This window comes from Eriocheir sinensis, chromosome 58 (genome assembly GCF_024679095.1).
Source record: "Eriocheir sinensis breed Jianghai 21 chromosome 58, ASM2467909v1, whole genome shotgun sequence".
Classification (NCBI taxonomy): Eukaryota; Metazoa; Arthropoda; class Malacostraca; order Decapoda; family Varunidae; genus Eriocheir; species Eriocheir sinensis.
In genome coordinates, this window is record NC_066566.1 from 5,296,947 (window position 1) to 5,321,999 (window position 25,053).

The following is a 25,053-nucleotide window of genomic DNA, read 5'->3' on the forward strand; positions in this document are numbered from 1 at the left end:
GAGAGTGAAGAGAAACAAGACAGATGTGGTGAAAGAGAAAGTGGGAAGAAACAGGAGAAAATTGGAGAAAACGAAAAATAGGGAAAGCAGGATGGAGGAAGAAAATGGAAAAAAAAAGAAGAGGAATATCGTCCATTAGAGTGAAGTAAACGCTGTCTTGAGGGGGAAAAAAATATAGAACAAGACATAATAGCGAATTGGAATAAGGAAGAAACAAAAGCGTACCGTATATGAGACAAAAAAGAAAAAGAAGCAAGCAAAGAGGAGGAAAAAAACCCACTGGAACAAGGCACAAAAGCAAATAGGAATAAGGACGAAACAAAAGCGTATATGAGACAAAAAAAAAAGAGAAAGCAAGCAAAGAGCAGGAAAAAAACCCGTATGTACGTAACAGTCAGCGCAAAAAAAGAGAGAAACTAGAACGAATGAGGAAAGGAAATAGAGAAAGAAAGCAGGAAGGAAGAAAGGGAGGAGGAGGAGGAGGAGGAGGAGGAGGAGGAAAGATGTCTATAGTAATCGGTTCAAAACTAAGGAAGGGAAGTAAGAAAGGAAGGTTCAGGTTTCAGGAAAGGAAGGGAAGGAAAGCATCAAGGTTCAAAGCTAAGGAAAGGAAGAGAAGGAAGGAATAAGGTTCAAGACTAAAGAAAGAAAGGAAGGGAGGGAAAAAATAAAAGATCAAAACTGAGGAAGGAAAGGAAGGAATAAAGGAATAAAGGTTCAAGATTAGTGAAGGGAAGGAAGGAAAGAAGGTTCAAGTCTATAGAAGAGAAGTAAGGAAGGTTCAAGTCTATAGAAGAGAAGTAAGGAAGGTTCAAGTCTATAGAAGAGAAGTAAGGAAGGTTCAAGTCTTAGGAAGGGTCGAAACTAGAAGGGAAGTAAGGAAGGAAGGAAGGAAGGTTCAAGTCTATGGAAGAGAAGTAAGGAAGGGTCAAAACTTAGAAGGAAAGAAGGAAGGATGGTTCAAGTCTATGGAAGAGAAGTAAGGAAGGTTCAAGTTTTAGGAAGGGTCAAAACTAGGAAGGAAAGAAGGAAGGAAGGTTCAAGTCTTCGGAAGGGAAGAAAGTGAAAAAATGGAGGGAGAAAAGAAATATTAAACACTAAGGAAGAGAAGGAAGTATAAAAAACGGCCTACGGATCCTGGTTGGCCCGCTGACCTGTTGGCAACCCGCATGTAGGTGGCGGTGAGAGCCAGCGCCGCCTGACCTCCAGAGAGAGAGAGAGAGAGGGGGGGTGGGGGTGGGGGGTTGCGTCCTCTCTTCCATTGTTCCGCTGCACGCCAATATAGGCCGACTTTCTCCCAAGGCCGTAAGAATCCTGCATGCTAGGCCTCCTCTCTCTCTCTCTCTCTCTCTCTCTCTCTCTCTCTCTCTCTCTCTCTCTCTCTCTCTCCCCCCCCCCCTTTTTTTTCATCCTCCTTTTGTTGTTATTGATGGTGGTGGTGTTTTTTTTTTCTTTTTCTCATTATTCTTGTTTTCTTCTTTTTTTCTTTTTTTTCTGCTTCTCCTCCTCCTCCTCCTACGCCTCTGTTGTTATTTTTCTTCCTTTTTGTTTTCTTTCTTCTTCATCTTCTTGCTCTTCATCATCCTTTCTCTTTCTTGTTCCTGGTCTTAAATCATTCTTCTTGTTCCTGTTCTTGTTCCTCCTCCTCCTCCTCCTCCTCCTCTCTCCATCCCCCTTCCCATCTCTCTCCTCCTCCTCCTCCTGCTCGTGAAGACTGGCTGACAGGCTTCCAACAGAACCTTTGTGATGGCGGAACCCTGTTAGGTGATGGGCCGGGGCTAAGTGACCAACCCACCGACCAACCGACAGACTTAACCCAGGGACCGCCGACCACCCTTACCGGAGCCAGTGCCTTCCATCCCCCCCACCACCCTCCTGCTCTTCTTCCTCTTCCTCTTTTCCCTTTGCCTTCCCTCCGTGTTGCGTCGGTAAGAGGAGGAGGAGGACGAAAATTTGACAAAGAAAAAAAAACAAAAAAAAAAGGAAAACAAGAGGAGTCCACCACTTCACGCCGCTGACCCGACAAACGCGTCTCGTCACCGCTCAGGTTACGCAGCCGTCACCAAAACGACCTCCGGGTAATGGGCTGTGGCAGGGAACAAGGCGGGCTGTCCAATCTCCCCCCCCCCCCTCCCCTCTCTCTCTCTCTCTCTCTCTCTCTCTCTCTCTCTCTCTCTCTCTCTCTCTCTCTCTCTCTCTCTCTCTCTCTCTCTCTCTCTCTCTCTCTCTCTCTCTCTCTCTCTCTCTCTCTCTCTCTCTCTCTCTCTCCGCCTGTCACTCATTCACTGTTATGATTCTACTTTTTTTTCTCCTTCTTTACAGTTCTTTATTTGATTTTTTTTCTTTCTTTTGTGCGCTAACCTCCTCTATTCTCTCTCTCTCTCTCTCTCTCTCTCTCTCTCTCTCTCTCCTCCCCTTTGTGTGTGTCCAATGATCATCCTTTTATGAGCGTTTGGTATGTTAGGACGGCGGTGGCGGCGGAGGAGGAGGAGGAAGAGGAAGAGGAGGAGGTGGAACTAGTGGCTGCGCTTCAGGAGGAGGAGGAGGAGGAGGAAGGTCAGGGGCACAGATTAGGGGTCACCGCCGCCTCGATCCTTCCTTACAGCCTCGCCAAGCGGCTTAAAACAACTTAGGTGATCCCGAGGCTTACACGCGTAACGGGGTGGCGAGGGAGGCTGCGTTCTGGGGGCTGATGATGGAGGAGGAGGAGGAGGAGAAAGGAGAAGAAAAAGAAGTGTTTATGGTGGAGATAGAAGAAAATGAGGGCACAGTATAGGCCATAGGTGAAAATGAAGAGAAGGATAGAAGGAGGACAAGTAAAAACAAAGGAAAAGGAAGAGGATAGAAGGAGGACAAGACAAAAGAAAAGCATGCAAGAAAAGAAGCAAATGAGGGGAAATAAAAGAAATAGAAAAGGAGGAGGAGAAGTAGAAGAAAAAGATGAAGGGTAGTGAAGGCGGTGACAAAAGAAAATGAGGGCACAGTATAGGCCATAGGTGAAAATGAAGAGAAGGATAGAAGGAGAAAAAGCATGCAAGAAAAGAAGCAAGTTAAGGGAAATAAAAGAAATAGAAAAGGAGGAGGAGGAGGAGGGAAAAAGAAGGAGGCTGCAAGGAAAGAAAGATGCGTAGCTGAGAATGAAGAACCAAGATAAAAAAAGAAAGGAGCCATGCACAAAAAGAAGCAGGATGGAGATAGGAAAAAATATACACAAAAAATTCAGAGGAGGAAGATGACGCAAGGGAAGAATGAAGTGCATAATGACAGAAGCGTTTCCGGTGACTCTGAAGGTTCTGAATAAGCTTTACACACCTTCCCACCCCTTTAACACGTTGTAATAGTAACAGTAGGGGGCCGTAAGAGGGTGTACTTGGCGGCAATAGTAACAGGAGGAAGAGTGGAAAGAGGAGGAGAGGGAAAGAGGGATAGAGGAGGTAGTAAGAGGGAGGAAGAGAAGGTGGAGGTAGAAAATAGACAATAGGAAAGGAGGAGGAGGAAGAGAAGGTGGAGGTAGAAAAGACAGTAGGAAAGGAGGAGGAGGAAGATAAGGTGGAGGTAGAAAATAGACAGTAGGAGAGGATGAGGAAGAAGAGATAGGAGAAAATACACAGAAGAAACCGAGGAGAAGGAAAGGAAGAGGAAGGAAGATGTGCATGGAAGAGGTGTTATTAGGAAAGATGAAGAAGATGCTGCAGAAAAGAAACAACGAAATAGCAAGAGTTATGTAGACAGCTTGAGTGCTCCATTAACGCCATCCTTGCAACACTTCCTCCACCCATTACACGCACCACCACACGCACCATCACCCCCCCCCCCCCCCACCACCACCACTAGAGACAGGAACTATAGAAGACGCGGCACCATACAAAGAAAAGAATAAAAACAATGGCAGGAAGCAAAGCAGATGCCCCGCGCGTGCTCCTGTTGTGGTCACGGGCGTTGGAGAGAAAGGGGGGAGGAGGTGGAAGAGGGAGAGGGATTAGTGGAAGAGGAGGAAAGGTGGAGGAGTGAAAAGGATATGGAAAGGGAAGAAAAGGAGAGGAGAGGGAGTGGGGGACAAAGGGAGAGGAGAGTATGTGGTAAGGAAGAGGACTGAGCGAAGGGAGAGATGGAGTGGGGTGAAAAGGGGTGAAGGAAAAGGGAGGAAAGACAAGGGAGAGTACATGGGTGGAAAGGGAGAGGGTTAAGCGAAGGGAGAGGGAGAGGGAAGGAGTGTTTTCGGGTGGGGTGGGGGTGGGGGGGGCGTGGCGAAGGGTACGCAACACTGGAATGGTCGGGGCCGCTCAGGGTGCATCGTGTGTGTGTGTGTGTGTGTGTGTCAGAGAAAGTGTACACTTGCGATGCTGCTCCTTGTTCACCTCATCTCCGGGTTGTCTTACTTTCTTTTGCGTGTGTGTGTGTGTGTGTGTGTGTGTAGTTCCGTTACTCTAGGTTAGGGTATTCGATATAGTTAATAATAATAATAATAATAATAATAATAATAATAATAATAATAATAATGATAATAATAAATCTGACGTCATACTTATCTTTACAATGAAAATGAACCTCACCGTAACCTCAATTTTACTTACTTATATCCTTTTCAATTTTACCAACTTTTATCCTTTTCAATTTTACCAACTTTTATCCTTTTCAATTTTACCAACTTTAATCCTTTTCAATTTTACCAACTTTAATCCTTTTCAATTTTACCAACTTTAATCCTTTTCAATTTTACCAACTTTTATCCTTTTCAATTTTACCAACTTTTAGCCTTTTCAATTTTACCAACTTCTAACCTTTTCAATATTACCAACTTTTTATCCCTCTAACTATAACTTCCCTTCGAGCACTTCCTCTTCAAGATTTACGAGCATTTTTTTCTTCACCTTCCTGCTACTTCCTTACGAGCGATGTATTTTCCTATTCCCTGGCTAGTTAAGCATACGCCTAGGTTTGTGCAAGGTGGTGATAGCGCCTCGTGACCTGACTATGGACTAATTCTCTTCTCCTTTCTCTGCAGGGTGTGAACCAGGACAAGCTTGGCATCTACATCAAGAGTGTGGTGCCTGGCGGAGCGGCGGACCAGGTGAGTGTTTCTTTCTTTTTTTCCAGCAAAGGAGTCAGTTCAAGGGCATAAAAAAGGTAACAAATGTGAAAAAAAGCCCGCTACTCACTGCTCCTATAAAGAGTTAGAGGAGTGGCCGAAAGATAGGTCAATTTCGGGAGGAGTGTCTCTCTCTCTCTCTCTCTCTCTCTCTCTCTCTCTCTCTCTCTCTCTCTCTCTCTCTCTCTCTCTCTCTCTCTCTCTCTCTCTCTCTCTCTCTCTCTCTCTCTCTCTCTCTCTCCGATAGTTCAAGGTTCTTTTATCAGCTTACTCAACGTTGTAATTTTTTTGTTTGTTTTTGTTTGGTATTGCGTTTTGCCTCCTAGTAGCCTCTCCTCCTCCCTCCCCTTCCTCCTCCTCCCTCTTCTCCTCCTCCCTCTCCTCCTCCTCCCCCTCCTTCTCTCCTCCTCCCATCCCTCGCCGTGGGGCTTATGGCCTTGGTATTTAAAGGCGACTAAACGCTACTCTTAACTGTGTATTTCTCTCTCTCTCTCTCTCTCTCTCTCTCTCTCTCTCTCTCTCTCTCTCTCTCTCTCTCTCTCTCTCTCTCTCTCTCTCTCCACCTGTTTGCATAAAGTAGTGATTTGAAATTCAATGCAGAGAGAGAGAGAGAGAGAGAGAGTCATGTCGCTACACGCTTGTACAGGTCACATCGCCATCCTTTTAACCCCTTCCTTCCCTTCCTTTGGTCGTCTCTCTCTCTCTCTCTCTCTCTCTCTCTCTCTCTCTCTCTCTCTCTCTCTCTCTCTCTCTCTCTCTCAGCTGTTGCATTACTTATTAAGACAGAAAAATTCCTTCTCCCCTTTTCCCTTCATTTCTCTTTCCCTTCATTTCTCTTTCCCTTCATTTCTCATATCCTTCATTTCTTCTTTTATATAATCCTTCAAATTTTCCTCCCTCCCTCCTTCCTCTTCATCTCCCTGTTCATATTATTCTTCCATTCGTCTCTCCTCCTTCCTTCCTTGCATCTCCCCCCTTCCATCTCTCCATTTCTTCATTCCTTCATCTCCCTCATTTTATCCTTTCATTCGTATTGTCCTCCCTTCACTCCCTCCCTCTCCATCTTCGTTTTTCCCTCCCTTCCTTTACTCCTTCTCCATCCATTTTTTTTTAGTATCCTTCCTTCCTTCACATCCTTCTTGCCGTCCATCTCCTTCATATTATCCTTTCAGGCGTCCATCCTCCCTCTCACCTTCCATCTCCTTCATATCCTTCCAGACGTCCTTCCTCCTCTCTATATCCTTTTTCGTATCACCCTTCCTCTTCCATCCTTCACTCTATTCTCCTTTCCATCTCCTTTGTCATATCCTCCTTCCTCCCTCTCACCTTCCATCTCCTTCATATCCTTCCAGACGTCCTTCCTCCTCTCTATATCCTTTTCCGTATCACCCTTCCTATTCCATCCTTCACTGTATTCTCCTTTCCATCTCCTTTTGTTTATCCTCCCTCCATCTCGATCATATAATCCTTCCAGGCGTCCTTCCTTCCCTCGGGGCTCCAGTAACATTAGACAGTCCCCTCCTTGACCCCTCACCTCTTGCTGTCCTTCCGTCACCTGCCTACCTGCCTTCTCTCATCCCTTACCTGTCACGGCTCCTCATCAACGTTGCCAGATTGTCGTACTCTGCTTCTTATGTTTGCCGATTTCCGACCCAAAACTGCTTTCATCTCCCAAATAACTGCCTTCATGCATGGTTATCGTTTAAATGGTTGATTATTAGTGTTTTTTGGCAATAGCTTTGGGCCAACAACTGGTAAATACGAGGCTCTGAGTACGATAATCTGGCAACCGTGCTTCATATGTATAGCCGTTATCTGGCCAGCAAGAACGACCCCAGATTCTTGAGGCTATCTTGCACCTCCCTTGATCCACCAGAGTGCTCGTTCTTGCTAATATGTCCTCCCCCCTTTCCTCCCTTTTCCCCCGCCTCCACATACCTGCTCTGAGTTTCCCCTTACCTGTCTTTTCTTCCCCCTTCCTCCTCCCTCACCCATTTTTAGCCTTTTATAGCACCTGTTATATGTCCTCCCCCTTTCCTCCCTTCTCCCCCCATTCTTCCTTTCACATACCTGCTCTGAGTTTCCCCTTACCTGTCTTTTCTTCCCCCTTCCTCCTCCCTCACCCCTAATTAGCCTTTTGTAGCACCTGTCTTACCCACTGTTACCTCACCTTCCTTCCCTTCTTGCCTACCCTTAGCCGCCCCAACTGTCAGTCCCTTCTCTCTCCTTACCTCCCTATTATCTCCTCTCTTCCTGTTTATCTTTCTTTCTCCTTCCTCTTCCCCTGTTACCCACTACTACCATCTACACGCCTCCCCAACCACAAATCCTTCCTCTTCTATAAGCCACTTCATCCTTCCCTGTCCCTTTCCTTCACATTCCAAAAAAAATCCTTCCCCTCATTCCTCCCTCCCTCCCCCCTTTACATTCTCTCCCTATGTCCCCTCCCTTCCCCTTCACATTCTCTCCCCTTATCTCCCCTCCCTCCCCCTTCACATTTCTCTCCCCCTATCTCCTCTTCCTCCCCCTTCACATTCTCTCTCCCCTATCTCCCCTCCCTTCCCCTTCACATTCTCTACCTATCTCCCCTCCCTCCCCCGCTGTCGCCTGCCATCCCCAGCAGCCGTCGGGGTCTCACACGTATTTGGCTCCAGGACCGATTATTAGTCTCCGCGTCGCTGTGTTCGGCGTGTGAGGAAGCGTGTCGTGGCCCCCTAAGGAGCAGTGTTGTCTTGCTTCGCTGGCCTTATCCTCCTGTCGACTGTGTGTTTGTTTGCTTTGCTCGGCTCCCGACTTGTCTGGTGTAGCAATTGTTGGGTCCTGCTGAGTTTGAATTGTGATTAGAATTTCTCTTTAATATATTTGTTTTATATTCTCCGTTCACCAATTCCACTCATTTATGTATTCTAGTCACCATTCCCACTCATCTCTGCTAATCACCATTCCCACTCATCTCTGTTAATCACCATTCCCACTCATCTTTGCCAATCACCATTCCCACTCATCTCTGCTAATCACCAACCCCACTCATTTCTGTTTGCCAATCCGTGTACCTCTACCAATCACTATTTATGCATTCGACAAGTCATAGTCAGCGTATTTCCTTGACAGTTTAGGCTCGTGGACTCCTGTTTTGTGTGTCGGATGCAATTTCGATGATAGTTTCTTGATTCTGTGGTTCAGTGTCAAAAGCAAGTTGATCACTATGCTGTTTTACTTTTTTTTTCTTATGTAGTTATCCTCCTATTTTGAGTCGTATATGATTTCAGTGATAGTTTCCTTTTCCGAGGTTTAGTGTCAAAAGCAAGTTGGTCACACTGTTGTTTTGCCTGTTTTTCTTACGTAGATATCCTCCTGTTTTGGGTCGTAAGCAATTTCAGTGATAGTTTCTTCCTTCTGAGTTTGAATATTAAATGTAAGTTGGTTATACTATTTTTATATTTATTATTATGTAGTATATGTTCCGTTTACCTCATATCTAACAGACCCTTCCAGTAAGTCAGTACGGAAAGGATTTAGCTCAGTTTAATGCACGTACTCACCGACCGCTTGTGTGACACTCCATTGAAGGGTGGCTGCAGACGGTTAGTTAGTATGCATGGCCGTCTGCTCCCTTTAAACCTTCTTGTATTTACCTTCTCCTCTGCGTACCTTCATCCCTCGAGATCAGTTCAGTAACGTTCTCTCTCTGCGTCCCTTCATCCCTCGAGACCAGACATTAACCTCCTCTCTCTACGTCCCTTCAACCCTCGAGATCAGGCATTAACCTTCTCTCTCTGCGTCCCTTCAACCCTCGAGATCAGGCATTAACCTTCTCTCTCTGCGTCCCTTCAACCCTCGAGATCAGGCATTAACCTTCTCTCTCTGCGTCCCTTCAACCCTCGAGATCAGGCATTAACCTTCCCACTGTGACGTCCTCTGACTGTCTATTTATACATTCTTGCATCCATCCTCTCCCTTTACGGCCTCCCATCCCTCCTGAACAGCCACCAACCAACCTTCCCACTGTAACGTGCTCTGCTTCTTGTATCTGCTCCTGTTCTCTGTGCCTCATCTCTCTGACTACTAACCTTCCCACGATAGCGTCCCCTGGTTCTTGTTTCTTTGCCTCGGCTCTGCGTTTCATCACTAACTACTATCTTCCCAAAATATCGTGCTCTGCTTCTTGTACTATGCCTCTTCTTTGCGTCTTATCACCTCTCTAACCTCTTTGTGGACTTAGCATTCTTTCACCAACATGCTCCAAAATCTGTTGTCTCAGGACTGGGGGCGACTTGCTACTCGTCTTACTCTCTTCTTACCTTCTCGTACCCGTCCTCCTGTTCCTTCCTACCACCTACTAACGTTCTCACAGTCCCTTGCTTTGTTCTGTGTTGTTTCTTAGGGGCGAGTGACCAGCTGTACCCTTTTCGTACCTTACTTTACCCACGTACTCTCTTTACGTCTCATCGTCCCCTCAGATCACCCATTAACTAACCGTACAGTCATTATCATATCCAGCCTCTGTTAGTTTACTGCAGGATAAAAGGACGGTCGGCAAAAGTTCGTAATATGATTCATCTCTTTGGTTTTCTGCCTGGCCTCACTCCTACAATATCCAGGCTGCCATGATGTTACTTTGGTTCTCATTTCCCATCGCGCATGTTCATCCCGTAACTGTGTATTTGTTCCTCAGGACGGTCGGCAAAAGTTCGTAATATGATTCATCTCTTTTGTTTTCTGTCTGTCCTGACTCCTACAATACCTGGACTGTCATTCATTTTTTTTTTTTTACAACAAAGGAGACAGCTCAAGGGCACACAAAAAAGGAAACAATAATATAAAAAAAAGCCCGCTACTCGCTGCTCCTAAAAAAATCAAGTGGTGACCGAAAGAGAGGTCAATTTCGAGGTCAATTTCCTTATGTTGTCCGTCCTATCAGTTCTAGGCCCATGATCATCCTGTAACTATTTTTTTTTTTACCTCAGAACGGTCGGCAAAGGTTTAATTTATCCATTTGGTTTTCTATCTATCTCCTAACTCCTATGATGCTTGGTCTGCCATATTGTTACTTTAGTTCTCATCAACCATCAGTTTTAGGTCCGGGATCATCTTGTAATTTTACCTCAGAACGGTCGGCAAAGGTTTAATTTATCCATTTGGTTTTCTATCTATCACCTAACTTCTATGATACTTCTGCCATATTGTTACTTTAGTTCTCATCAACCATCAGTTTTAGGTCCATGATCATCCAGTAACCGCATGTATGTTCCCCAGGACGGTCGGCTGCAGGCGGGCGACCAGCTGCTCTCGGTGGACGGCAAGTCGCTGATCGGCATCACGCAGGAGCGGGCGGCGGAGTACATGATGGAGACGGGCCCCGTGGTGACCCTGGAGGTGGCGCGGCAGGGGGCGATCTACCACGGCCTGGCCACCATCCTGTCCCAGCCCTCCCCGCACGCCAACCGAGGTAGGCACACACTCACACACACACACACACACGAACCAGCTTGTCCCACTTCTCGCCTCAGGTCTAAGTGGGTTCACACACACACACACACACACACACACACAGGACAGGTTGACACGCGTTCTGCGGTTATTTGTTTATTGTTTGTCCACGTTTTTTTTTTTCTGAGAAGAGATTGTGTATACCACTTTATCGCCCTTTTAACTGTGATATCTACTTGTTTCACTACTACTACTACTACTATTACTACTACTACTACTACTACTACTACTACTACTACTACTACTGTTACTGCTAAGAGGCAATCCTTTACTCTGGCCGCACGACTTGGCAGTTTTCCAAGCGTGGCGAGAGAAAGCGAGGAAGGAAGGAGAGAAGGCGACCCCGAGGACACGCCGTATTCCTGTCCCTCTCCTGATTCTTGCATTATTTAATCTTAAGTTTATGTTGCCCTTTCTATAAGTTCTCTTTGTCCCCGGTTAGCGTAGTCTGTGGTTTCTCTACGCCTATATTATACCTGTTTCCATGTCGCTCGGTGGCGGGCAGCATGGCGGATGGCGCGCGTAGCTTCCTCCTAACTAGTTACTAACACCCACGCGTATGATGTGTCACCTTTGCATCCGGTGGAGAATAATGGAACTGACTGTTGACTGACTTTTTTTATGTTTCTTCCCATTGTTCTTTTTTTCCCCTCTTCCAGCCGCTGAGGTGTGGGTTGTCAGTGGCCCGTAGTACTCCCCTTGCCTTTTTGTTTTTATTTTTGTTTTTCATCTCTGTTTTCAACCTTTATATTAATTTATCCTTCCTTGAATAATATTCCCCTAGATATTTCGTATTCCCTCCTGAAATAGTTTATTTTCCTTTCCTTATTAAGTACTTTCTTCCTCATAAGAATTTACCTTTTCTTCCTAAACCTAACTGTGTATGGAGATCTCTCTGGCCCTAGAAGGGAAGGATAACTGTAAGCTCTCCCGTGTTTTTACCTTTCCGTCACCTCGGCGTTGCGGTGCAGCGCCAAAAGTCTCCTTACATGACAGACTGAACGGACGAGCAACTTTATTATTGTTAAATGCTTCACTAATTTTGTATGTGTGTGTGTGTGTGTGTGTGTGTGTGAGAGAGAGAGAGAGAGAGAGAGAGAGAGAGAGAGAGAGAGAGAGAGAGAGAGCTAAGCCCGCCACTAACCATTCTAGCGTCACTGCGGAAGATGCGGCCGCGGGTGGAGGAGGCTCCCCGCCCCGCCATGACTAACAGCCACTCGACACCTAACATGGGCGGCTACAACGAGCGGCTGGTGGACTGGAACCAGCCCCCCCGCCAGCACCCCCTCCCCCCCACCTCCTCCCACAGCTCCCTGATGGCCAGGTCTAGCCCCAATCTGGCAGCTCAACCTGAAGGTACAGACGTGAACCACTGGGCCTCGGCCCCCACTAACAAGCCTGCCTACGCTCAGTCCAAGCTCTCTCCCCTTCGCTCCTCCCTTCCCAACCTTGGGCCTGCCCCCCCGCCACCCCTCCACCCCGCCCCCCTCATCTCTATCATCCCCTCCGAGCGCGTGGAGGTGGGCATCCACCACCGCACGCTGGAGTGCACCCGTACTAACCCCGACCTCCCCAAGTACACCTTCACGCCCCCCTCAGAGCCCAGCTCTTCCTCTTGTAATGTCTCCACTTCCTCCTCCTCTTCCAACTCCTCTTCCTCCTGGAGGCTTCCGCAGCGGCAGCAGGAGCAGCAGGCGGCGGCGGGCCATGGTGCCGGCTGTGGCGCTGCTGCCGGGGCGCGGCGCCGCTCGGGCCCGGCCACGCTGGCGGCGGACAGCGGCATTGACCTTAGTTGTCACGCCCATGACGATGCCAAGCCGTGGCGGAGTCTAGTGGACGTTTCTGTCCAGGAGAATAGTGCCGCCCCCTCAGAGTCTGATAATACAGAGGAACCCTCCCCCTCCGCGCCCCCTTTCCCCCCACGGCTTGTTTCCCGCACCTCCTGTCCCCACATACCCCCCTACCCTGACCCGCCTCCTCCCTCGGAGAAGTGCCGCCACAGGCGCTGCCCAACACTCCGCCAGCAGCGTAACATGGCCCCCTTCATAGCTCAGTCCTCCCCCTCCCTCCTGCTAGTTCACTCCCCTCCCTCCTCTCCCCCACCACCGCAGCAGCAACAGCAGCAGCAGCAGCCGGCGACCAGTGCCGCCCCCATCGGTAACTGAGTGAGCCCCACGTGGCACAGTGAGAACCTTCTGCTTCTCTCTCTTAAGCACCTGTGTCAACCCTGCATGCTGACCGTCTCCGTCTCACACGCCTGGACCACAGACACTCAACCCTTGTCCCTGTGTGTAGATGTTCACAAAGACTTGACATCCACTTCTGAACATACTTCCATCTTGTGCTAAATGTCTCCCAATTGAACTTTGAATCTGGATCCTTCCTTTCCTTGCAGGAAATTCTCTCAGTTCTGATGCAGAGGCTTACCTTTACCATGACCACAGACCCATAATGAGCTGCCCTCTTAACCTCTTATCACTAAATGGTTTCCAATTTAAACAGCTCTTGGTGAATGTGACCCAACCCAGACACACACACACAATACCCAACCTGGATTAGCTGTAACAAATGACCCTCTTAAACTACAGTAGTTCATTTGTCCGTGTTAAACTTAAAGTATAAAATAGAATGAGCTTCTTGGTGCGCTTCCTTCTGTAGCCGTGGCTTGTGTCCTCGCTGCTGTGGTGTCCTAGAGTGTTGAGGCAGAGCCCGAGCGTTGTCCAGGTGTGTTGAGCCGCTGGATGAGAAGTGGTTGAGACATTCCTTCTGCATCCACCTGCATGCCCCCACCCCCTTACTAACCTTGTGAAGCCACTGTGCCTGCCTGTGCAATTTATTCACATGATTTTGTTTTCATTGTTAATTCATTTTTTTTCTTTTCAGCAGCCTTATGGATTATTTTTATCATGCTATGTGATTTGGTTTGACATGTTAATTTAGTAATGGTTTTGTTTTTAATTTTGTAGTTGTTGACATGTGTGAGTTTTCACCTCTGAAGTTTTTATTTGGAATGTGACCAGAATGTAGACACAGCCAGACTTATCCAGTAAAGGCTGCAGTATTCAAAAGCTGCTAATGGTCGGGCTCAAATGTTGTGTTGCAATATTCTTGAGAGATGCAAGAGAAGCAGTCTGAATTTATTTCTAAGATATTCTGCCTTGTATAGGCCAACCGGCCTCTTGCAGACTCCTTACCTTCTTATGATGCCATACTTCAGGTGATATCAGGGAAAATAACACAATTTCAAAGCCCATGTTAGCTAGAATATGCTGGCTATACCACCAGAGGCATAGATGGTGTGATGGCATCTCAGGATTGAAAATAATTCAAAGACCATGCAAATGCAGTCTATTGAGGATAACAAGTGTCACCACTCTCACAAAGACGCTGCCACACACACGTCAACATTTTGAACTCTCTAGACATGGGAGGCTCCATGACAGGCTTTCTTCTAACACCCAATGGCATAGGAGAATGTTGAGTCCTTGTCTCAATTAATCTTCATATACTATGGCCATAGATCCTATCATCACATGGAATTTAATTCTGACAGTGAGTTATTCTTGACAGATGTTCTGAGACTTTAACGATCTTTTGATAATTTGAGAACTGAAGAGGCTTTTGAATCTGCAGTCTTTACATCAAGTCCCTGCCCATAATTTTTCGTTTAGTTTTTAAGTTACAGAAAGTTATGTATCACTATTAGGTGTCCATCATGTACATGCTTGATGATTAAATTTTATATTGTTAAATAATTAGAATTAAATTACTTAGAGTCTTTGATGTGATGTGATCTGATGTATTATGCCAAAAGTTCATTACTGCTTTCTTGTTCATGGTCAGACCAGCTTCACCAGACGGCGCACCACTTCTCCAACCTCACAAAGCATTCATTCCCTAAAGTTAATGTCACTGCACACTGGAACTTTGCTGAAGGATTATGTACATTTGACAGTAAAATCCACCTGTCATTTATCCCTGAACTGCATCAGTAGAGGAATAATATATCTTCCTCATTTACTTTAGATGGTTAGGTCAATGTAGTTTTTCATCATTGGTCATTCATGTTTTCCCCTCAGCCTGTCCATTCATCTGCTCTGATTGGAGGCAGAAAAGCCTGTACTTACAAAAGCATTTATGTTATGCTAGCATCTACATGTTTTCATTCAGAATTAACTGGTATAGTTGCATAAACATAAGCAATATAGCTGATGATATGAGAAACTAAAGGCAGATCAGTGAACCTGAGATGTCTAATGTCTCACCATAGCATATTTTTTGTCTTTATTTGATGCATTTCTGTATCAGCAGTGTGAGGTAGGAGATTATGGTACATTGTTTTGATAAGCTGTAGTGAGCTACAGTTAAAATTGTCCTTTGTGTAGAATTCGTCACCCAGGGTAGTTCTTACAAGGCTAAATGTTTGAAATAAATGTTTTTCAGCCAGTCTGTGCACAGTTTTTGAACAAAAGAAGCAAGATTTTACTTCATAAACTGCTGTGCACAGGCCTGCACAGAAAATCTTTTCACTGAATAATAGTAAACTAATGATAACAATAATGTGACAAAAGTTTTTGTCACATGCGAGAGGTTGAGTCCTTACCTGTGTCTGAACCTGTCACTAACAACCTGGGTAACTTGTCTTCAGGTTACTCTGGCGGGCGGCACCTGAGCGAGCGTGACCTGCCATCCAAGGTGCTGGAGCACGGCCAGGACACCCCTGCACCTTCACACCTCCACCAGGCCCCCCGCATCCAAGCCTCCAAGTCGGTCCCTTCCCTCAACAGTGAGTGGTCTTCAGCTCTTACTCACCTGGTTCTTCTGCAAGTGTTTAGGCACCAGATATTAATTTCCTAAACTGCTCTACAAAACAATTTTTTATGTGTTTTACTGTTGTTGAGTGTCCATTAAGTTAGCGTAATGAGCCACTAAATGTGTTTTCTGTTTTCAGGTGAAGTTAACAGCCACCTCGGAGGTAAACCAGCAACTCTGGAGGTGTTCAATCCTGCCTATTCTCGCACTTCCTCAAACACCTCCCTCTCACAGCCCCCCAACTCTCACCACTACCACCACCAACACCAGCAGCAGCAGCCACAGCAGCCAGTGGTCCCACACCATCATCAGCCTCACCAGCCGCACCATCCACCACTCAGGTCAAGGTAAGTTCCTATATATATATATATAGAGAGAGAGAGAGAGAGAGAGAGAGAGAGGGAGAGAGAGAGAGAGGAGAGGAGGGAGGGAAGGAGGAGGGAGGGAGAGGGAGGGAGAGGGGAGAGAGAGAGAGAGAGAGAGAGAGAGAGAGAGAGAGAGAGAATTTGATAGTTGATTTAAAATAAAAAAAAAGAGCACAAGTCTCTTGACTCACCCTTGCTGAACACACAACTGGACATGATATCAGTGTTGGCTATGCCAAGACAAGACAAGGGTCCAGCATTGCTGTAGTTTGGCTCTTTTTATCTTTGTTTCTCATCTGTTTGTGTCATAGTTGGGATGAATGGTGTGAGTGTATACATTTCCTTTGCAGGTCAACTCAGAACCTGAGTGAGAGCAGCTACCCTGTTGGTGTGGGCCGCCACCCCAGCAACCCAAGCCTGCTGGAGCGCCCCACTGGCCCCGCAGGGGAGGAGGAGCGCTATTACCAGAACATCAACTTCCACCAAGGTCCACAAGATCCCCGCATGGGCTCCACCCGCACTCGCCCGGCCCAGCTGCTGCCTCTGGGCTCCCCGGGTGGCCAGCCTGAGCCAGCCGAACAGGTCCGTCCTGAGGCCCGGCCCGACCACCGGCCAGCCTCAGCCTTCCTCCAGCGAGAGGAAGTGCTGACCCACCGGCAGGACTTGCAGAGGCCAGCCTCTCAGCGAGACATCCGTGCCGACGCCAAGATGATAGAGATGACAGAGGAGGTGAGGCGGAGGGAGGAGCGGGCACGCCTCAACGGCCATCCCTCCTCCGTAGGTTCTGCTCACCAGACACGCCCTGGCCCTGGCCCTGGCCCTGGCCCCGGCCCCGGCCCCGGCCCTCACCAGTCTGCTCACCGCACCCCCGCTGGGTTCCCCCACCACATGTCTGCTCCATTCTCCCCAGAGAACTATCCAGGTGGTCCCCAAGGCTACCCCAGCCAGCACCCTAACTACCCACCCCAGAACCACCCCCTCAGCCCCATGGCAGGACACCAGCAGCCCCCACACCATGGCCACCCTCAGTACAGTCCTCATGGCCAGAACATGCCAGGCAAACTTCCTCCCCCCACGGCACCCAAGCCCAAGCCCCCGGGAGCCTCAGCCTCAGATGCTCCGGAGAAGCCGATGCGTCAGTTTAGCTTTGAAGGGAGTGCTGCAGATGGACCCCCAAGGCCACCACCACCAGAGGATGGGTATCGGGATTCTCCTCCACCTCCTCCACCTCCTACCTCCACCCACCCGCTTCTGCAAACCAGTCGACCAACCTCCAGTGTAGGCTTTGCAGGCCAGCTGTCCACCAAGTCTGCCTTCAACAAGACCAGCCCTTGGGACAGGGAACAGAAAGAGCTGGTGAGTATTCTGTTGTCTTGCCTTGACTTAAGCACTACAATAAACTCAATCAATTGATTTGGTTTAGAGTTCTAAAACATATAAATCAAATTACAGTCTTTGACTTTCTACCAGTAACACTCATCTGCAAATAGACCTGCCATTAAAGACTGCCCTGTGCCTCTCAATTTCAGCCTTGGGCCTAACTCCCCTACTCTGGATTTCATTTCTCTCGTCAAACCATCCGTGTGAACATCACACGTCTGTGTCCTACACCCACAACAAAACTTTCACACACAGAGACTCTTGATTCCTTGTAAAAAGACCTGCCCCATTCAGTAATTGAGTAAATGTCGTCTTACACTATATCCTTAGAACATTCATGAACACTTCCTGTCAGCCTTGTCATAGACTTTCTCCAAGCCCATGAAAGCAGCAAACAGCTTCCTATCCTTTTATGGTACTTTTCAACTACCATTACTTTACATCCACAAACCCACTCCTTTTTCTAAAACCCACATTCCTCTTATGGACAATCTGCAAGAAAATGTCAATAAACTAACTGTAGCTACTTACATTTGTTGGGAAATTAAGAACAATTTTGAAATTGTGCAAATTTATTGTTCTGGCAAAAGACCAGCTGACCAACAATAAGTGTAAAAGCATAGAAGTTTGAACTGGCAAAATAATAAGCAAGCTGGACAATGTAATTAATGTAAATGTTTAATTTTCATGCATTTTAAAACTAAGGTGTGTGTATTATGGCCCACAGTTAGAGGTATGGACAGGAAGAACTGAACACTTATGCATTGTAATGCATCATCATTTATTTCTCCTTCAGCATGAGCGACGGCGGCGCGAGGCAGCGCGGCACTGGCGAGACGAGCAGATCAACTCCCTGGAGGGGCTGGAAGTGCGCACGTCCCAGCAGGACGAACGCCTCCGCACCCTGCGCCTCGAGAAGGAGTTCCAACGGCGTGCAGAGGAGGCGCTCACCAACGAGGATGAAGATGAGGATGACGATGAGGATGATGATGACGATGATGAAAATGATAACCTGAGGACAGCAAGGGAGGGCGAGCCACTGCCAGCACACAGACGTGCGCCTGATACTCTCCGCCTCGAGCCCCGCATGAATGGCGGAGGGCCCCCGGACGAGGAGCGTGCCCGCAAGGTGGATGAGATCCGTAGGAAACAACAGGAGCTGGAGGCCGCCAAGGAAGCTGAGGAGCGCCTCCTGAGAGAGGCACAGAGACGGCAGCAAGAGGAACAGATGCGTCGGTTCCAGCAACAGCAGCAGCAGGAGCAGCAGCAGCTACAACAGCAGTTACAACAGCAGCAACAGCAACAACAGCAGCAGCAAGGCCCAGTGCCCCATTACCAGCACCAGCACCATGCCAGTCAGCGCCTGGACTCCCTTGTGGCAGCACCACACCTTCCTCAGTACACCAATGGTCTGCGGAGCCCTCACAATATCCCTGACCCGGCAGGGACTGGAGAAGGCAGCCACCGCATGGACATGATGGCTGGCCGACCCCAGCACAGCCCAGTGCCGCCAGAGAGAGGCTCCTCCTACTCTATAATGCAGCAAAGCAGTGTTACTCCGACCACCACCAACAACCGCTTCAAGGGTCAGGACGGGACGCCAGCCACGGTGAAGCGCGTCCAGTTCTCGGAGACCACCAACACTGACACCCACATCACCTACGACAACAATGCCAACCAGGAGAAGGTCCCTCGTCAAGACCCCAATGTAAGACTGTTATTCTTTCCCATTTTTAATATAGTATCCTGCCAAGGGCTTTATATAGTAGGATCTAGTCTTTAATTTCTAAATGATACTTTTTCATGCATGTGTTGAGGATGTTGAGGTCACCAAAAGTTTTATACCTTGGTAGCGTAGTGCATAACAAGGACGGGTCTTACCAGGAAGTCACTCAACGGATTGGCCTGGCCCATGGTGTTATGGACATGCTCAGCAGAAGTATATGACATTGTTGATATCTGTGCAGGCGGACGAAGATTTAAATTTTTAAGTCACGTGCTCAGGTTACTCCTAGACATTGGACGTTCTCCAGTGCACTCCTTGGTAGCTTTGAGAGAGTCCTATTTAATTTAAAGACATTCCACACCTCCCTAGGATCCTTCAGAGCACCGAGCACCTCAAACCAATTTGAGACTGCCACTCTTGAGCACACACACATATGGCCCCTTAGTTTCTGTCGATGAAACCCCCGAGGGCTGCTTCTTGAAAATTTCTTAGACCTGATGCATATCCTCAGTGTTTTCAACAAGTCTGTGGTCAGTAGCAAAAAACTCAACACTGGAAAATCCTGAAGTTTATACAGATCCACCAATGAGTACCAATGAGGATGTCATTAATCTTTTGCCACACCGCCAGCCTGCTATAGCAAGGGAAGCGGCGAGGCTTGCATCTCAGAGATATAAATCTTACAACACATCCATGGAGGAAGATCACTGCAAACAATCATTGTGGAAGATGCACCCATGTGTTTCTTCAGCAAAATATCCAAATCCAAAAGATTTTTGTCAAAACGTGGCATCTCTTAACTCGCTATTGTTAAAAATAATATTTTGGAAGTCGGTAATGGCAAGATCCTACTGTATTCACTTCGCTGGTATTTATCTTACGTAAGCAAGCATGAAAAACATTAGCTTTCCTGTAGGAATGTGATGTTTGAATCATATAAGAAGTGTTACCCCGCTGAGCATCTTTCTCTTTCTTTTCAAGCATCTCAGGCGACTCCTCCCCAAGGCAAGTATGATATTGTCCTCAGTTCCTGCTGTCAATGGTTCCATGGGTGATGCAGTGTTGAGTAACTGCAACCATCTCAGTGCAATACAAAGTACTCATGTGAAGTTGCCTCTTCACTGTTTTGTTTAAATCTGGCAAACCGATCACCCTAGAGATTTTGTAACTTACATTTCTATCTATCTATGCCTCTGACACATGTAACCCCTCACAGGAACTTCCCACAAATGGGACCGCAAGGCATAAGCATCTACAACTTTCCCTGTTCCATAACTCTCATCTGCCAACTCACTCTCCAGTGGTCTCCCTCTGACCTGCTCTCACACTTTTCACAGTCATCCCCATTCATATTAAGTCTCAAAACCATTTCAGAGTCCCACATTTTGCCCATTCACCCACTCTACAATCCACGTCCTTCACTCGTACAGCCATGCCAGAGCCACAGAATAGAAGAGTTTGGCCAACCACCACAGGCGCCATGTTGTTACCAAAAGAGCCACGCAAAATTTTAATTGATGCTGATACAATAGTGTTTTTTTGTGCTGTAGGTACTTTGATCCTGACAATACTTAGAGCACAAAAAAGAACCGCTGTATCAACATCATTTAAAATTTTGGACAGATCTTTTGGTAACAACGTGGTGCCTGTGATGAAGTTGGCCAAACTCTCCAATTCTATGGCTCTGGTAAATACCAAAACTCTGGACATTTTCGTTACTCTTTCCAGCCTATCTCGACACACCACATGCACTGCACACAACCACGATCACTGTGCTACAATCTGTCCGTGGTTCTGATGCCGATTACAGAGCTGGGAGGAGGATGCTGTTTTTTAGGCTCTTTGTACATCCATACTACTAACACCTATTCCTTTCATAACCCTCCAATGCACCTTTCACCTGTCTGCCCTTCACTACTCTCTCTCCATGCTCCCATGATTAAGCTATTCACAAGTGCTATCTGATAGTCAACCACTTTTTTCATCCTTTCCTTACAAAATGTCATGCTCTGTGCCCCAACTTTGTAAAATCAAAAGTATTCTCTCTGCCCTCTCAAACATCACGGTCAGTTTCCTGCCAACATTTACTCCAACTTTCATTACTCTTAAATTTTTCCAGTCTTCTGCAGCATCCTCTCACTCTCTGCCAACAACAACTGCTTCACTTCTTTCATTTTTAACCCATTCCATCCATGACGCAGACGTCAGTGTCGCAGTATGGAAAGGGTTAAGAGGAAATGGAAGAGGATTAATCCTCTTCTAAAGCTCTCAATCCTCCTCTAAATTCCTCTTAATCCTCTTCCATTTCCTCTTAAGAGGTTTAGAAGAGGACTAACCCTTTCCATATGGTGATGCCATCGCTGGAGTGAAGGGGTTAATCCTGCACCTAAATACTTTCCATATACATATGTATATATAAACAGCCAAAATATACACATATATGATTGCTTAATAAAGCAGGATCAGTTTGACAGGTTCAGATAAACACAAACTAATGCAAATACTTCACATAACTACTCCACACTGTGCAGAGAAAATGGCTTCACACTCAACATGAGCCAGGGAATTACTGATGGCATGAACCGTAGTGGCTTAGAGCAGAACAAGGTAGATTTACTTGATGGTGAATGCTGGGCCAGTGACAGCAAACTGATGTCTCAAAAATGATTTTTTCTTCAGAACTTCATCAACGAGGCCGAGACGATGTTAAACTCCTCTCCGACACGCAACGTTAGTGGGAGCACACCAGGTGTGATCGGGGCACAGGAGGTGTACAGGTAAGCTGGCAGCGCCTGCCCAAGTCATGTCTGTGTGTTGGTAAAGTCTGGGGATTAAAAGATAGTAATCAACATTTTTCATGTTCCAGTTTACACGGACACACGTAAGAAAGGATTACTATTCATAGCCCGAGATTTTAGATCAGTGAATATAGTTTAGAAAAATTATAATGCACTTGGAATAGGAGTGACAGAACTGTAGTATTCACTTAGAACTGATTGTTCTTGAACTTTCTTTGAGATAATGTGATGTCACATGTGTAGTTCTGTTCCTTAGTTTTTAATTCAAGGAACGTGGTCACAAAGTACTTACTTAGTCATGCTAATAGTAAAACGATGGTAGTCATGTTGAGCATTTCTGAACTGAGTATAGGAAAGCTGACCTAAAAACTTGTACAATTTTCTATCCTTTTTGTCATCTGTTGATAGACTCCCTTTATGCAACATTCAAATCCCTCCTCCTCCACTTCTTGAATGTGTCCCTCAATCCTATCGACCTACATCACCAGTGGTCTACCTCCCATCCCCAGCCCACTTACTATGTACAATAATAGTTTTTACTTTGATAAGACATAGTATGAGTACAGAAAAGGATAACCTTCATACAGGGATCCTTGGTATGATTATGACACACACTGAGAAGATCACAGTCCTAATGACTGCCTTCACACAGGGATCCCCGCATGAGGCGGCTGCAGCAGAAGCAAGCTGAACAAGCAGCTGCCAAGAACCCTGGACCTGAAAAACTTACCTTCAAGGAGAAGATGAAGATGTTTGCCATGGAGACTGGCGAGGCGGAGACCCCCAAGGACAAGGTGAAGATTAGCCGAGCCCAGAGAGACATCGAGCACTGAGAGCAAAGAAGGAAGAAGGAGCCTGTTAAAATTTTACATCATGGTTCATTTGGTTGATAGAATCTATCAAACATTGCATGGAAGTCAGCCAGTCGAGCCGCTCACCTAGACACACACTCACATATCAGCAGCACATAAAGGTGGTATATATATGGCATCACGGTCATAGTTTACTACATTCACTGATTCCTTGCCCAACCCAGACTTTGTAATACTTCTTTGCTGCACCTGATGGTTACTTGGTTATCATTGGCAGCTAGATCAAGTGGACAAGACCTGCTGTGCTGCTGTACATGGATCAGTAGGTAGCATTTCATACTCACATATCAGTATGAGTACAAAGTGTACAAAAACGCAAGTTCTTGCTCCAGCAGCTGGCGACACACGACCTATCAACCCACACTAGATTTGTTCTCAACCTACACAGACAAGATGGTATATATATGAAGAGCATTAGCTTAGGTAACACCTTTATATCCAAATGTTTGGCTATCACCATGTATATAGGAGAGAAGGGTCCAGGTAGCCAGTCACCATAGCATACTCACAGAAATGTAAACCGCGCTTCACTTTATTGTTGTTTTATCCTGCTTAGAAAGATTTTATAACATTTTTACGTTTGCCGTCAGGAAAGCCGTGGCCAAATTGTCATAAGTGTGTTAGGTGTAGGAATTGCACTGTATGACTGAAAGTGATTGTAGAATCGCGACTATCATGAACGTTACGACAAGGAAGCTCGGCTCTCCGGCCCAGAAACACGAGGTCACAACTTGATTATCTTCCAATGTGTTTAGCAGAACAAAGTATGTGGTGACACTACCACCTCTTATTATTACTATATTTTTATGGTCAGTTAGCTGTACTTTTGTTGTACTGATTTGTTGAAATGGAAGAGTAGAACTATATATGTACATTTATCAGTTATTTTATGATTATGCTATGAAGCCAAGTGGGGTTGGCTGGGTTATGTGGATAGAGGATTAGTTGTGTCTGTGATAAAGGAAGATCCCAGCCTCTCCACTCATTTTACACAGTAAAATATTAAACACAAAGGTATCTCTTTTTATCCTAATATATCATTGTAACTGTTTTAGTGATTTACAACAGACTAGATTTGTTAAGCATTATATACATCCACTTAAGGGAAAGATAAAGTTGGGGGAATGTGCTATAGCTGCACATGACCTCAGTGCTCATCTCTGTTGCGTTGGCCCTTGAACCTGTGGTGGGTAAAAACCCATTACCCCAGAACACGTGGCAGGTGTGACTTCTGGGTTACCGTAGTTGATAAATGGATGGCTGAGGAAACCTGGGGAGGGTAAACAGTGGTAACCAGAATGTTGCACTCGCCCTGTGCCCCGGGGGAATGGGTGCCAATGATATGAAGATCAGCATCAATGTCTCGTGCAGCTACTAAGGGTAAATAAAGGCATGAGGAAAGCTGAAGAAAACAGTAGGAAATAAAAGTGACAAAGGAAAATTATATCGAAGACTGACCAAGATGAAGTAGAGAAACAAGACTTGATAATGATGCATGAAACATTAAATGGACTGCAAAATATGAACAGGAAAACTTCTTATTAGAAATTAGAGACACCTAAGTAACTTGCACTAAAATAATCAGTTCACTTGAAAAATATTCAAATAGCATCACCAAATCCTCACCAGTGGGAGACTGGCAGATGGCAAAAAGCAGATGGGAAACTTGTCTGCTTCAGTCAAACTCCAAGAATAAGTTACATGGGCAGCCTCTTTCCTCTCCTCTTGGCCTCTTTCCTGCAGCTTCCATGGAGCAGTTTGGTATAATATATTAGACTTCTCAGCAAACTCTGAAAAAATGAAAATAGTTAATGGAATTCCTGGTACTGCTGATGATAACTTGTGCTGACCCTCCTGCCTTTCACTCTCTTGTGATATTCTAAGCAGTTTTCTATATTATTAATGATTTAAACCACTGAGTAGTGAGAGAACCAATGAAAGTAAATAGATTTTTTTCTTTCCCAAGTACTCCCTTCACTGTCACATCCACACCAAAAACTATTACACATAATTTTATCACTAGCAAATAGGAGGCTAACAAAGAAAATTACATCTAGGGAAAATATCTGAGGAAAAGTAGAGTGAAGAAATGAGGAGAGCCATGCAATGATCCAGCAAACATCAACTACCAGAGTCACCTGGGCCACAGGAGCTCTGTGTCACCTGTGGTCTGTTGCTGCCCAAGTGCTTGCTCCACCTGGGATCCTATGTCCATCATCACCCTACCCAATTTCTTTTAAAGACTTATGCAGCACAGATATTAATATGTGTAGTTGTGCCAGATATGAGCCCTCTAGAATTCCATACAAAGCTGCATGCATCACCATGGCAAACATTAAGAATCTGCCAGCAGTGAGTTATGCAATAAACTGTTTTCTGTCTTGTGGTGGTGTGATAGGAAGCATTATGGTCATCTAGCAGGGTCCAAAATTCCATAACAATTCAACTTTTTCAGAGACAATTATAGAGGAGCAAAATTACAAGGATAGTTTTCTTGTCTTTTTAAATTGTGATTCTGAAG

The 25,053-nt window shown here is 46.1% G+C and overlaps 1 protein-coding gene and 1 long non-coding RNA gene across 6 annotated transcripts in view; one reads left to right on the forward strand and one right to left on the reverse strand.

Annotated features, from left to right (window-relative positions):
* The window catches only part of LOC126985091 (afadin-like), a 135,833-nt gene extending 112,288 nt beyond the window's left edge, over positions 1–23,545 (forward strand). For 3 of the 5 annotated variants that reach the window (XM_050839539.1, XM_050839540.1, XM_050839536.1), the window contains 10 exons: positions 5,006–5,071; positions 10,346–10,538; positions 11,732–11,935; positions 15,228–15,365; positions 15,531–15,738; positions 16,107–17,112; positions 17,933–18,844; positions 19,844–19,867; positions 21,542–21,639; positions 22,313–23,545. In XM_050839539.1, coding sequence (XP_050695496.1) covers positions 5,006–5,071; positions 10,346–10,538; positions 11,732–11,935; positions 15,228–15,365; positions 15,531–15,738; positions 16,107–17,112; positions 17,933–18,844; positions 19,844–19,867; positions 21,542–21,639; positions 22,313–22,493 — 3,030 coding nt within the window. In that variant the 3' untranslated portion in view covers positions 22,494–23,545. The remainder of the gene's footprint in view (positions 1–5,005; positions 5,072–10,345; positions 10,539–11,731; positions 11,936–15,227; positions 15,366–15,530; positions 15,739–16,106; positions 17,113–17,932; positions 18,845–19,843; positions 19,868–21,541; positions 21,640–22,312) is intronic. The other 2 variants (XM_050839537.1, XM_050839538.1) reach the window with 2 other exon arrangements.
* On the reverse strand, positions 15,263–22,499 carry LOC126985096 (uncharacterized). The gene is made up of 3 exons (XR_007738293.1): positions 22,391–22,499; positions 21,480–21,669; positions 15,263–15,400 (listed from the first exon to the last, which is right to left on the reverse strand). It is a non-coding gene; the product is annotated as an uncharacterized LOC126985096 (long non-coding RNA).
* Positions 23,546–25,053: the final 1,508 nt, after the last annotated feature.